Source organism: Chrysochloris asiatica, unplaced genomic scaffold (assembly GCF_000296735.1).
Source record: "Chrysochloris asiatica unplaced genomic scaffold, ChrAsi1.0 scaffold00079, whole genome shotgun sequence".
Classification (NCBI taxonomy): Eukaryota; Metazoa; Chordata; class Mammalia; order Afrosoricida; family Chrysochloridae; genus Chrysochloris; species Chrysochloris asiatica.
This window is the reverse complement of record NW_006408597.1, coordinates 8,795,829-8,807,621: the sequence shown is the minus strand read 5'-3', so window position 1 is coordinate 8,807,621 and position 11,793 is coordinate 8,795,829. Positions and strand designations below refer to the sequence as shown.

General features: G+C 37.1%; 1 protein-coding gene across 1 annotated transcript in view; it reads right to left on the bottom strand.

The window, feature by feature from the left end:
* Positions 1-3,377: 3,377 nt before the first annotated feature.
* The window catches only part of LOC102811631 (mediator of RNA polymerase II transcription subunit 6-like), a 52,865-nt gene continuing 44,449 nt past the window's right edge, over positions 3,378-11,793 (bottom strand). The window contains exons 4-6 of the mRNA XM_006865615.1: positions 6,961-7,076; positions 3,973-4,000; positions 3,378-3,508 (exon numbers count right to left, since the gene is read on the bottom strand). Coding sequence (XP_006865677.1) covers positions 3,378-3,508; positions 3,973-4,000; positions 6,961-7,076 — 275 coding nt within the window. The remainder of the gene's footprint in view (positions 3,509-3,972; positions 4,001-6,960; positions 7,077-11,793) is intronic.

Sequence of the window (11,793 nt, the reverse complement as noted above, 5' to 3'; positions counted from 1 at the left end):
AACCAGGAAGTAATGGATTTCTTGCTTCTGCCACAAACTCCCCAGCTGTAAGTCTTCCAACCTTCTAAATATTCCTTTATATGTGGTTCAGAGTTCTGGGACCGTCCCCTGAGCCTTCTTGGTCCTGTATTCTGTGTTGTTCCCAGCAGAACTCGTCACTGCACTTCCAGCCCGATCCGCCATCTTTTTCTGGAAGAAATATTCTTTTATATGACAAAAAAAATTGTCATTCTTGGCATAAGCCATATGATTGCCAGATGAAAAATGTCAAAAACCAGTCCATTTCAGCTCATGAATACTTAAGAAATCAATCTTTTATGTGTTCCATTTAGTTTTGACAACTTCCAATTTTCATAGATTGATACTTTGTATATTCCATGTTTCAATTATTAATGAATGTTTTTAGCTGTTTCACTCCATTTTGAGTTGTGGCCCTTCAGCAAATGAAGATTCCGAAAGCTTTACTCATCACAGTCACTTCTACTTTGAGGAGGTAGTTCTTCCCCCAGTTATATTTAAAGTGTTTTCACCTGGGAGCTCATTTTCCGGGACTGTATCTGACAATATTCTGATGTTACTCAGAATGTTCCACTATTCAGTATTCAGGTACCATATCTGGCAATGTTCTTCTGTTATTCATAAGTTTTCATTGGCTAAATATTGAGAAGTAATCTACCTCTCCTTCTTTCTAGTTTGTAAGCATGGCTGAAATCTGTCCACTATGGGTGACCTTCTGGTTTTTAAAATACCAAAGACATAGCTTCCCACCTAACAGTAACATGTAAGCCATCACAGTACGACAAACTGACACACGAGTGGTGAACACATATAACACACACATGAATGTCTCCTAGTTCTGTCAGCTAGGTCTAGAAATTATAACACTGTAGTGGCAATGAGCATACCTAGCTCCCACCAGATTGATTTCTAAATGCCATGCTCTACTAAAAGAAACGAATGGCTGATTCCAGATCTGGGAAGAGCCTGGGATATCTTATTATGACAAAAATGTGAAGAAACGTCTCAATGAATGATGGAGTCATATCAAAAGGACATAGGAATCCATTTGAAGTGGCTCTCATTGGCCAAACTTGGGTCAATTTGAGCACTGATATACTCATTGTTGCTGTTATTAAGTGCTGTTGAGTTGGTTTCGACCCATAGTGACCTTGTATAGGGTTTCTAAGGAGTGGCTGGTGAGCTTGAACTGCCAGTTCAAATGACGTTGTAGTCCAGCTCATATAGTAAATAAATATAACCTATTGAATAAAATTAAAATCTAGAAATCCACAATGATATAAATATATAAATAGCACAGAAGAAAAAAAAATTCAACTAACTCACATAGAAGAAGTGTTAAGTCACTAAAGGACTTAAGTATAAAAGGGCATATGATTTCAATTAACTCTCAATCCCAAAATTAAAGTATATACTTCTCATACACATATATATATTCATATATAGCTTACATAGGTAACACACACATTACATATATACATATATTCATATGTAACACACATTACATATATACATATATATGTAACATACATACACCCAAAAATAGCAAGTGACAAAAAGAAAGTAAAACCAAATGAGTAAGGAATGAGGCTAAAATATTAATACATGGCCACTACAAACTAAAGATACACTTACATGAATTCTTTTAAGTATTCTTACTAGTTTTCTATACGCCCAAAATGTTTCAAAACAAAAAGTACAGAAAAATTTCATGCATCACAAGAAGCACTTAATAAAAAACAGAAAACAAAGGCAAAAATTTGTTAATCACTTAAAATTGTTGTTGTTGCTAAGTGCTGTTGAGTTGGTTCCTACCCACAGTGACCCTGTATAGGGTGTCTTAAGAGCAGCTGGTGAGTTTGAACCACCAACTTTGAAGTCAAGTGCTTATCCTATAGCACCACACCAGGAGTCTTAACCACTTAAAATAATAGCATATTTTTTTGCTTATTAATAACACAAAAAATTGTAAATGACAGTACTCAGTGGTAGAGAGATCCTGACGAAATTAGCACTTTTGCATTATGCTGGCTGAGTGTTTTGATCAAAAGATTTGGAGCAGATATCAATCTGGCAATATGGACTACAAGAAATGAAAATTAATAGACTCTAGTGATTCTAATTCTACAACTCTGTTGTTGTTAATTGCCGTCAAGTCAGTTCTGACTCATAGTAATCCTGTATAGGTTTTCTAGGGTTCAGAGGAGAAGCTGGTGGGTTTGGCTGACCTTGCAGTTAACAATCCAGAGCTTATCTTTCAGCATCATACTAAGGGTATAAATATTGAACAATGATAGAGCATTATAAGCAAATATAATCACTACAGCTTTCCTATGAAATAATACAAACTGGGAAAAAAACAAAACATACCACAGGAAAAAGTTAAAAAAACTATGATATAATAATACATAGAAATTACTCAGTTACTAAAACAGATGCTCTATTAAAACTATGTAAACATAGTTTTAATATTTAATTATATAAATATGAAACATATTTTAATATTTAATATTTTAATGTTTAATATGAAAGTATGAAACTTTCAACAAATGTCATAATTTGTTAAAGTAAAGCTGTATAAACAGAATAATTACAAACTACAGTTTTTTAAGTATCTACATGCAGAAATTCTTGTATGTTATTCAAACCCACCAGTCTCTCCTTGGAAGCTCTAAAGAGGGTCGCTATGAGAATAGACTACACGGCATTTAACAATAACATATACAGAGAAAGAAAATTAAAAACTGTTTACAACACTATTACAGTATTTGTCGCTATTGTTAGATGCCAACGAGCTGGTTCTGCCTCACAGTGACCCAGTTCTGACTCATAGGGACCCTATGCGCAACACGACAATACACTGCCTGGTCCTGTGCCATCCAATATTTGTAGGGTGATGGTATTGGCGGGTGAACGTTCCCTTTTCTTTATCTTCCAGACTCAGGAATTGTTTATCTTTTTAATAGTAAAGAAACATTAAGAAAAAAAAAAAAAGTAATAGAAAAGAAACTAAGCTACTACTTTAATATTAATACATGTGTTCACAAAGTGCAGCTAGAAAATTTTCAAGAAGTGCAGAAAGGAGACAAAACAGTCAAGATGAAGCAATATATACAAATACTTTTTATTGTTCGATACACATGTAAGTAAATGGATAGATTGATCAAATCCAGTTGGGGAAGGGTTATAAAAAATACATAACAAATGTTCATACAGAAAACACAAAGGGACTAATCAAAATATCAAATTCCATACAAAGGAGAGATCTGTGACAAAGCACGTAGTTTGAGAGCTTGCCACAGAGCTGAGGGTATGATAGTGGAAAAGAAGAGTCTTGCAAGCTTCTCTTGGTCAAATACTCACTGGAGTCTCATCCGTTTCTCAGGGGGGGCTTTAGTGCTCACTGTTTGCTGAATGTTCTTTGTTGTCTCTTTCTCTTCAGATCTTACAGCTTCTGGTATAGATTCTGCCTCTTTCTTTGTCTGATCCGCTATGCATCAAAAGCAGAATTATTTTTGTGAGGGAATGAAGAAAGAGAAAGGATTACATAAATTTAGATAGCAGTTAATTTGAACTGTTTAGATTCTTTCAAATACACTTTTATCTTTTAAATGTAACTGTTTCATGAGATGGATACATTATTACCTGTTTAAGTTTTCAATAATTAAACAAAAGAGTGTTTTTCACGCTATGATATGAACTAAACACCTCAAATCACTTTGGCACCTCCATACCTCTTCAGTGCCTACTCTTCACTCCCATCCCTCTGTTAAGTATTAGCATCATTACCTTTTGGCAATTCAGCAGATCTCAAAGGTTAGGAATGGGAAACTACAATGAAAGAGTTTAGGAGGGCAAATGACCACAGCTCACCTAACAGTTTTAGTTGTTACAAAGTTAAAACATGCTGTTGATCATATGTCAAGTTTAATAAAAGTATCGGATGAACCATACCTGGGACAGGCTTTTCTCCAGACTTTTGCTGTAATTTAAAATAAAAAGAAAGGAGGAAAAGGAAGAAGAAAAAAGCGCAGGTTATTACTTTTTTCCCTTAATTTCTTAATTCTTAATAAAACTATACTTTTATTCAAATTATACTATAAACGACTTCATAAAGAGTAAAGCGATTATTTTCTACTTTTTTCCCTGTTTCAGAGTAGACATCAATTTAAAACTAGAAGAAAACAGTTAGCCATGAAAACTCTTTGACATAAAAAGCCCTTTACCTCCACACCCAGTCCATAATCCTTTACAAAAAAATTAGTTAAGTAGAATACAAAGGGAGGGAATAATGCAGCTTTTCAAGACACTAGACGCCAATTTGCTTAGAGGTCAACAAGAGCTACAAGAAAGGGGAAGGACGTTTGAAAGAATCAATTTTACAGTTGACAAGAGAGTAAACTTCATGGAAATAATGATGGGGCAGGGGGAGGATAGAGTGTGATTTTCCTATGAGCATAGAAGGTGATTGCATGATTCTAAATTGAAACTCAAAAATACTGATGGGTACTGGGGGTGAAGATCAAGGGGTGAATGTTCTCTTCTGTACAGCAATGCTTTCACTTGTCTAGGCTCAGTCTTCTCCATTTCCTATCACTGAAGTTGTATGTTTACACAGCCTACCTAGCCTTACTCTGGTGCTGATGATCCTACTGCCACTGTTTAGAAAAACAAAAATGATCCCATTGTTACCAATTTGTTTCCTATTTACTTTCAAACTTATTATACCTTTATGTCCTTTCCTGTCATCTCCAAGGTAAAGAAATGATATACTAATTTCCAAGAGTGATATTTTTACTTCTTTTCTGAATTTCTTTCTAAATTTATATACACTCCCTAAACTCTCTTGCATATGCCGATGACTAAAGCTTGGTGTGGCAGTGTAGGATAAGCACTGGACCACAAGGTTGGTTTGAACCTCAAGGTTGGCGGTTCAAACTCACCAGCTGCTCCTTGGAAACCCTATACAGGGTCACTATGAGTCAGAACCAACTCAATGGCACTTAACAACAAAGACTAAGCAGATAGCCAGTGTAACTACAAAAAGATACAAGTTTCAGATTCATATAGTCAACCACCTACTTAGAAAACTGGGAATCCTGTCACTTAATAACATCCAAAACAAGCTCCATCCAATAGCCACTGTGCATGAAAGGGGTAACTAAGAAGGTGCAAGCCTATTATCCTTAGAAAGGCATGCTAGCAAACTTGGTGTCTGGGAAACTGAATTTCAGGAAGGTTTTCACCACACCCTAACGTTAAGGGTTGTTCCTCATGGCTAGACTGCTTATACAATGCAATTTACACTATCTGCTTTTGTTTGAGAACTGTGAAATTTTGTTTATTTGTTAGACAGAGCATAGCTATATGACAACCTCCTCCATACACACACACACTTGGGTGTCTAATTTCTAATGGACTTACAACAGAATAAAGACACATATGCTGCTACATTTTTGTAGCCTGAGAATGTACTCTGTGTGATTCCTTATAATAAGAGCACATGGATTCCTCCAGACTCTGCCTACGTCTTTTTCCTTTATGATCTTGCTGTTTATTTTTACTCTGTCAGTGCAATATATCTCAGTCACAAGCACAACTCTATGTTGGGTCCTGTGAGTCCTTAAAGAGCATCTTCAAATTGAGAACTCCCAATACAGCCACATATCACATAGTTTATAAACAGAGCAGGACTCAAGCAATTTCTAGAGTAATCTGAGGGAAATAACTAATTTTTCTTCCTTTAAAATAGAAGAAATACATGGAGTAACACTTATGGAGTAACACTTTGAAGACTATGAGAAATTTGAAAAGGGGAGAATCTTATACTGCTAGCACTGCAGGATTTAATAAGTGATGATTATGTGACACTGGAATAATGTCACTCTCGATCCAATACATACTGCCTAATTTTGGGTAGTGAGGTGAGTACTGCCAAACACACAGACAAGAATTTGGCGTAAGGCAGGAAGTAGAATGGGGGTGCCCATTTACATGTTATGATAGAATAAATTCAGCCGAACTATCCTAGTGGTAGTGGTGGTTATGTGTCATCAAGTCATTTCCAATTCACAGTGATCCTGTATAGGTCTTCCAAGGCTATAAATGTTTACAGGAGCAGAATGCCTCATCGTTTTTCCATGGAGCAACTGTTAAGATTTGAACTGCTGACCTAGCAGTCAGCAGCCCAGGTGGTAATCCCGTATGCTGCCAGAGCCCATTCCTACAGCTTCTGAAAATAACACTGAAAAGATATTCATCATAAAATGCTCTAAGGGTGTAGCCCATCTCACTGGACTAATATAACTTGTTGTTGTTGTTAGGTGCCATCAAGTCAGTACTGACCCATAGCAACCTTATGCACAGCAGAATGAAACACTGCCTGATCCTGGGCCAACCTCACTACTGTTGCCATGCTTGAGTCCACTGATGCTGTCACTTGGCCAATCCATCTCGTTGGGGGTCTTCCTCCTTTTCTCTGACCCTCCACCTTACCAAACATGATATCCTTCTCCAGCGACTGGTCCGTCCTGACAATATGTCCAAAGTATGAGAGACGAAGTTTGGCCATCCTGGCCTCCAAGAGCACCCTAGCTGTACTTCTTCCAACATGGAACTATTGGTTCTTTTGGCAGCCATGGTACTTTCAATATTCTCCTCCAACACCATAACTCAAAGGCATCAATTTGTCTGTGGTCTTCCTTATTTACTGTCCAGCTTTCACATGCATATGAGGTTATGGAAAATACGGTTTGTTGGCGAAGATTCATTGAGGACTTAAGAGCACAGAACATATATGCTTTATCCCTTCTCTCCTTGTCCTATGATTTAAAGATCACTTTTTAACTAATGAGGTAAGTCAATGTTTAGGTCACACTTGAAAATAATTCTCAATTAAATCTGAATAAACATGCTCCCATAAAAAGTGTCAAATCTCATTACCTGTACAAATCTAGGTGGAAATTTTTGTCTAAGGTCTAAGAGTAAAGCATCCACACGTTGTCTCTGGAAAATAGAGCTTGGTTCTTCTTTCCTTTTGGCTTTAGGTTTGACTTTGTCTGTTAAAATATGAAGTCCAAATCAAAACACTGCATGATTTGTTAAAGTTTCATATTTTACAAATCTTTTACCCACTACGAACATATCCAAACCTCATTATTTTTAAGGGTTGCTATTTCCCAAAACAAGCTAGATATAGCATATCTAAGACATGTTCTCTTTCCATCTTGAATGAAATTAACAGTCTAATACTAATATACTGATATATGTTTTTTTAAAGATACTTTAATTTTACTATGTAAGCTATGTAGATCAAGTTTTAAGGCTGCAGTTTCTCATAATTACCTAAAATTACATTTCAAATTATTGGGCTGAAGTGTTTTAAAATTTACTTTCCCAAAACAAATACCAGTACAAATGGAAAATGCAAGGTCCACAAATTCAAGTTATCACACTCAATTATTAGGAATATAATACAATGGGGAGACAACAGAAGACAAAGAAAACATGAAAGAGAAATTCAGAAATTAATCATATGTAAGATTTCCCTAGGGAATATAGTGGGAAGCTCTACGTAAATGAAGAGTTACAAATGAGTTTTACTTCAAGCATTTCATTTGGATACTTACTGCTACAGTTTCTGTATATAGTTTAATTGGTAAAATATGATGAAAAACAAGTAGAAGTATAGCATCCACAGAAACTTAGAGCCTGACAAAAACCGACTGTTCAACAGGGGATAAAGCTCTAAGAACAAGTCCCCATCTATCCTAGTTTGAAGAATGAAGGGATAACGGGTTCCAGATATAAAGACAATTCAAGGCATCCAATGATTTAATGTCATCAAAGTGCTATCTTTGCTTTTTAAAAATTAAAGATGTCTTTTGTAGCAGATTTCCCCATATATTATTATGACATTTGATTACAACTGTTTCCATGGGTACTGATTGTTGATCTAAGTAAAACAAGATCCTTGTCATAGATTACCAGTTTACCCAGCTCTTTAAAATTTTATGAATGTTCTTTTTTGTGTGTTTTAAGTTTTTATTGTGAATTGAAGTAAAGTTTACAGGGCAGATCATTAGTTTTACATTCAACAAATCATATACTTTGTTTCCTTACAATGATTATAATCATAAACCCCTCCATGTACTATCAGTTAACAGTATTCCTCTCTATTCATTTTAGCTCTTTCTTTTTTTTTTTTTTAAACACTCAGGCATATATAATACTTCAAACCACCAAAGGGCACTTTCTGCAAGCCTGCTGCCTTCTGGCCCACCAGCTCTTAGTTCCATGAATCTAGAGTCCTCGGCTGCTTCCTCTCTCCATGTCCCCATCTCTGGTGTAACTGCTTCTCTGACTAAGGTCCCACATTCAGCTTGTGCTCTTCTCCCTTAATGGTCCTAGGGTCCTCTGTTTCTGGACTGTAAGATTAACTACACCTCCACTTTTGTTACAAAACTTCCACCTTTACAATTGTGAGTCACAATTAGTCATGATAACAATTATTTATTATTGAATCATAAGAATCTTGTGCCCATCTTTTTACCAGACCCATTTAGACAAGATGAAAACTATTCAGTGGGGACTCTACCTTTCCCCACACACTCTAAAACTAAACTTTAAACTCCCACTTGAAATCTTGTAAGCCAATAACTTTGTACCTTTATTGCTCCCTCATTTTAGGTAGTCAATGTCTAAGCTGCCCATCCTTATCTACCCTGTGTACAGAGGAGATAGCACTGATACTTGCTGTGACGATTTCTTCCCTCTCTGTATTTTGAACTACTACATCCATGAGTTTAAGTTCATCAAATGGTAGGATTTTACCCTTGTTTCTTTTATCAAAAATTGTTTTATACTTTTTTTTTTTTTTTTAAATCTTCCTCTAGTTGAGTTATGATTACCAAGCCATGGAGGCTAGGTCAAATGGGTACTGTCTACAAGTTTGGATGTTCTTGTGCACCTCCCTTCACTTCATATCAGCTGGATGCTTCACTTTAGCCCTAGCCCTCAGTGGCTATGTCCTTGTTCATGGGCTCAGGTATTCTCAGGTTTCACCACACTTTGGACCAACCAGCCCTTCATTTTCTATCTCTCATGTCGAAGTCAACAGTCTATGGAATGTGGTTGAACTTAGCCCATTTCTTCATTGCTGTGTTTCCCCCTCTTCCACTCACCAGTACAATAATGTGGTCACCAGCAAGCTTACATACCTGCTGCTAATGTGTTCCCTTTGAGTTTCAGTCTTAGAGGGGGGTTTGTCCTGAAGGAAGCTGACTGCTAACTTGCTTATTCTTGAAGTAGCCAATCATTGTGCCGTTTCTGCTTTGGGTTTTTTGTGATGATGTACCTTTGAAGATGTACCTTGTGTTGCTTCTAGCTCTCCCAGACTGGTGTGCTTGTTGTTTCTGGAGGGAATCTCCCACCTCAGAAGCTTCTGGATGGGGCTCAGGATTGCACCTGAAGTCTATACATTGCAAAGGCTCTGCAAGAGACCGATTTCACTGGGAAAGTTGTCACTGGGAAAGCTTTCTGTAATCATGTTTCCCGACATTCTTTCTATCCCACTCAAGAGTCTATTTTACAGTATTAGGCACGGGAAACTAGTATCCATACGACAGTCAAGCACCTAAGTATTATTTCCCCTCTTCAGACTATGTCTCAGTCCCTATATCAGAAAGCTCTGTTGTTCCACCAGTAACCAACAAAGAATTTTGTTTTTTTCCCCTTTTAGTATGGGTATCTTTTCTTAAGCCTATTCAATAATGGTCTTATGCAATCAATATTTGTCCATTTGTGACTGATTAATTTCATTCAGCATAATGTCCTCAGTTCATCCATATTATGCAGTGGCTTACAACTTCCTTGTTATTCTTCAAGGTAGTATTCTATTCCATTGTGTGTATGTACGGAAGTTTGTTTATCCATTCTTCCATTCATGGCATTTAGACTGCATTCATCTTTTTGCTACTGTGAAGAGTGGTGCTACAAACACTGGTGTGCATATATCTACTTGCATATGGTGCTTATTTTTTGCAGACATATACCAAGTAGAGGAATTGCTAGATCAAAAGGTATTTCTATTTTCAACGTTCTGAGTAGGTGCCACACTGTTTTCCAGAGTAGTTGGACCATTTTGCATTCCCACCAGCAATGTAGGAGGGTCCCACGTCCTCACCAGCATTTAATGTCCTCTGCATTTTTAAAATTCGCTGTTATTGGTGGTGTGACATGATACCTGATTGTTTTGATTTGCATCTCTCTAATGGCTAACAATATTGAACACTTCTCCATGTTTGTTGGCTGCTCCTTGGTGAAGTGGCTGTTCATGTCCTGTGCCCATTTTTTAATTGGGTTACTTGTATTTTACTTGTAAAGGGTGTTGTAGTTTCTTAAAGATTTTAGAAATTAGTCCCTTGTCTAATATGTCACTCCAAAGGTTTTTTCCCATTCTCTGGGCTCCCTTTTATTCTTTTGGTGAAATACTTTGATGTATGTGAGTTTCTAATTTTAAGAATGTCCCAATCATCTATTTTGTCTTCTTTTTATTGTGTAATTTCCGCAGTGTTTGGTAGTCTGTGTGTGCCCTGGATTAAAGCCCTTCAATTTGTCCCTATTTTTTCACTGAAGACCTTTATAATTCTGTGATTCACATTTAGGTCTTTAATCCATTCTGAGTTGGTTTTTTTATATGCCATGAGGTAAAGATCTTGTTTAAATCTTTTGTGTATGGATTTCCAGTTCTGCCAGCACCATTTATGGAAGAGACTATGTCCTCCCTACTCAATGTACTTTGGCCCTTTAGCTAAGATCAGCTGGCTGTATGTGGATGGGTTAATTTCTGGATTCTCAAATTCTGTTCCATTGATCTATATATCTTTCATTGTACTAGTACTAAGCTATTCTGACCACTGTAGCCATGCGGTATATTTTAAATGAAGGAGTGAGAAGCCTCAAACGTTGTTCTTAAACAGTGCTTCAATTATCCTGAGTCTGTCTTTCCTTTCCCTATAAAGTTTGTAATGGTTTTCCCCTCTTTCTAGAGAATGTCATTAGAAACTGGATTGGGACTGCGTTATATGTGTTGATTGCCTTGGGAAGTATTGACATTTTCACAATGTTAGGTTTTCCTATCCAGGATATGGTGGTGTTGTTGTTAGGTGCCATCGAGTCAGTACCAACTCATAGCGACCCCATACACTACAGAACGAAACACTGCATAGTCCTGGGGCAACCTCACAATTGTTGCCACCCTTGAGCCCTTGGATGCTGCCATTTTGACAATCAATCTCGCTGGGGATCTTCCTCTTTTTCTCTTACCTTGCACTTTACCAAACATACAATCTTTCTCCAGCAACTGGTCCCTCCTGACAATATGTCTGAAGTATAAAAGATGAAGATTGGCCATCTTGGCCTCCAGGGAGCACTCTGGCTGCACTTCCTCCAACACAGATCTGTTGGTTCTTTGACAGCCCATGGCACTTTCATTATTATCCTCCAACACCATAACTCAAAAGCATCAATTCTTCTACTGTCCAGCTTTCGCATGCTTATGAGGTTATTGAAAATACCATGGCTTGGGTCAGGCGCACCTTAGTCCTCAAGCTGACATCCTTGCTCTTCAACACTTTAAAAAGGTCTTGTGTAGCACATTTGCCTAGTGGAATACATCCTTTTATTCCCTGATTGCTGCTTCCATGAGTGTTGACAGTTGATCCAAGAACAATGAAGTCCTTGACAAGTTCAATCTTTTCTCTGTTGATAAGAATG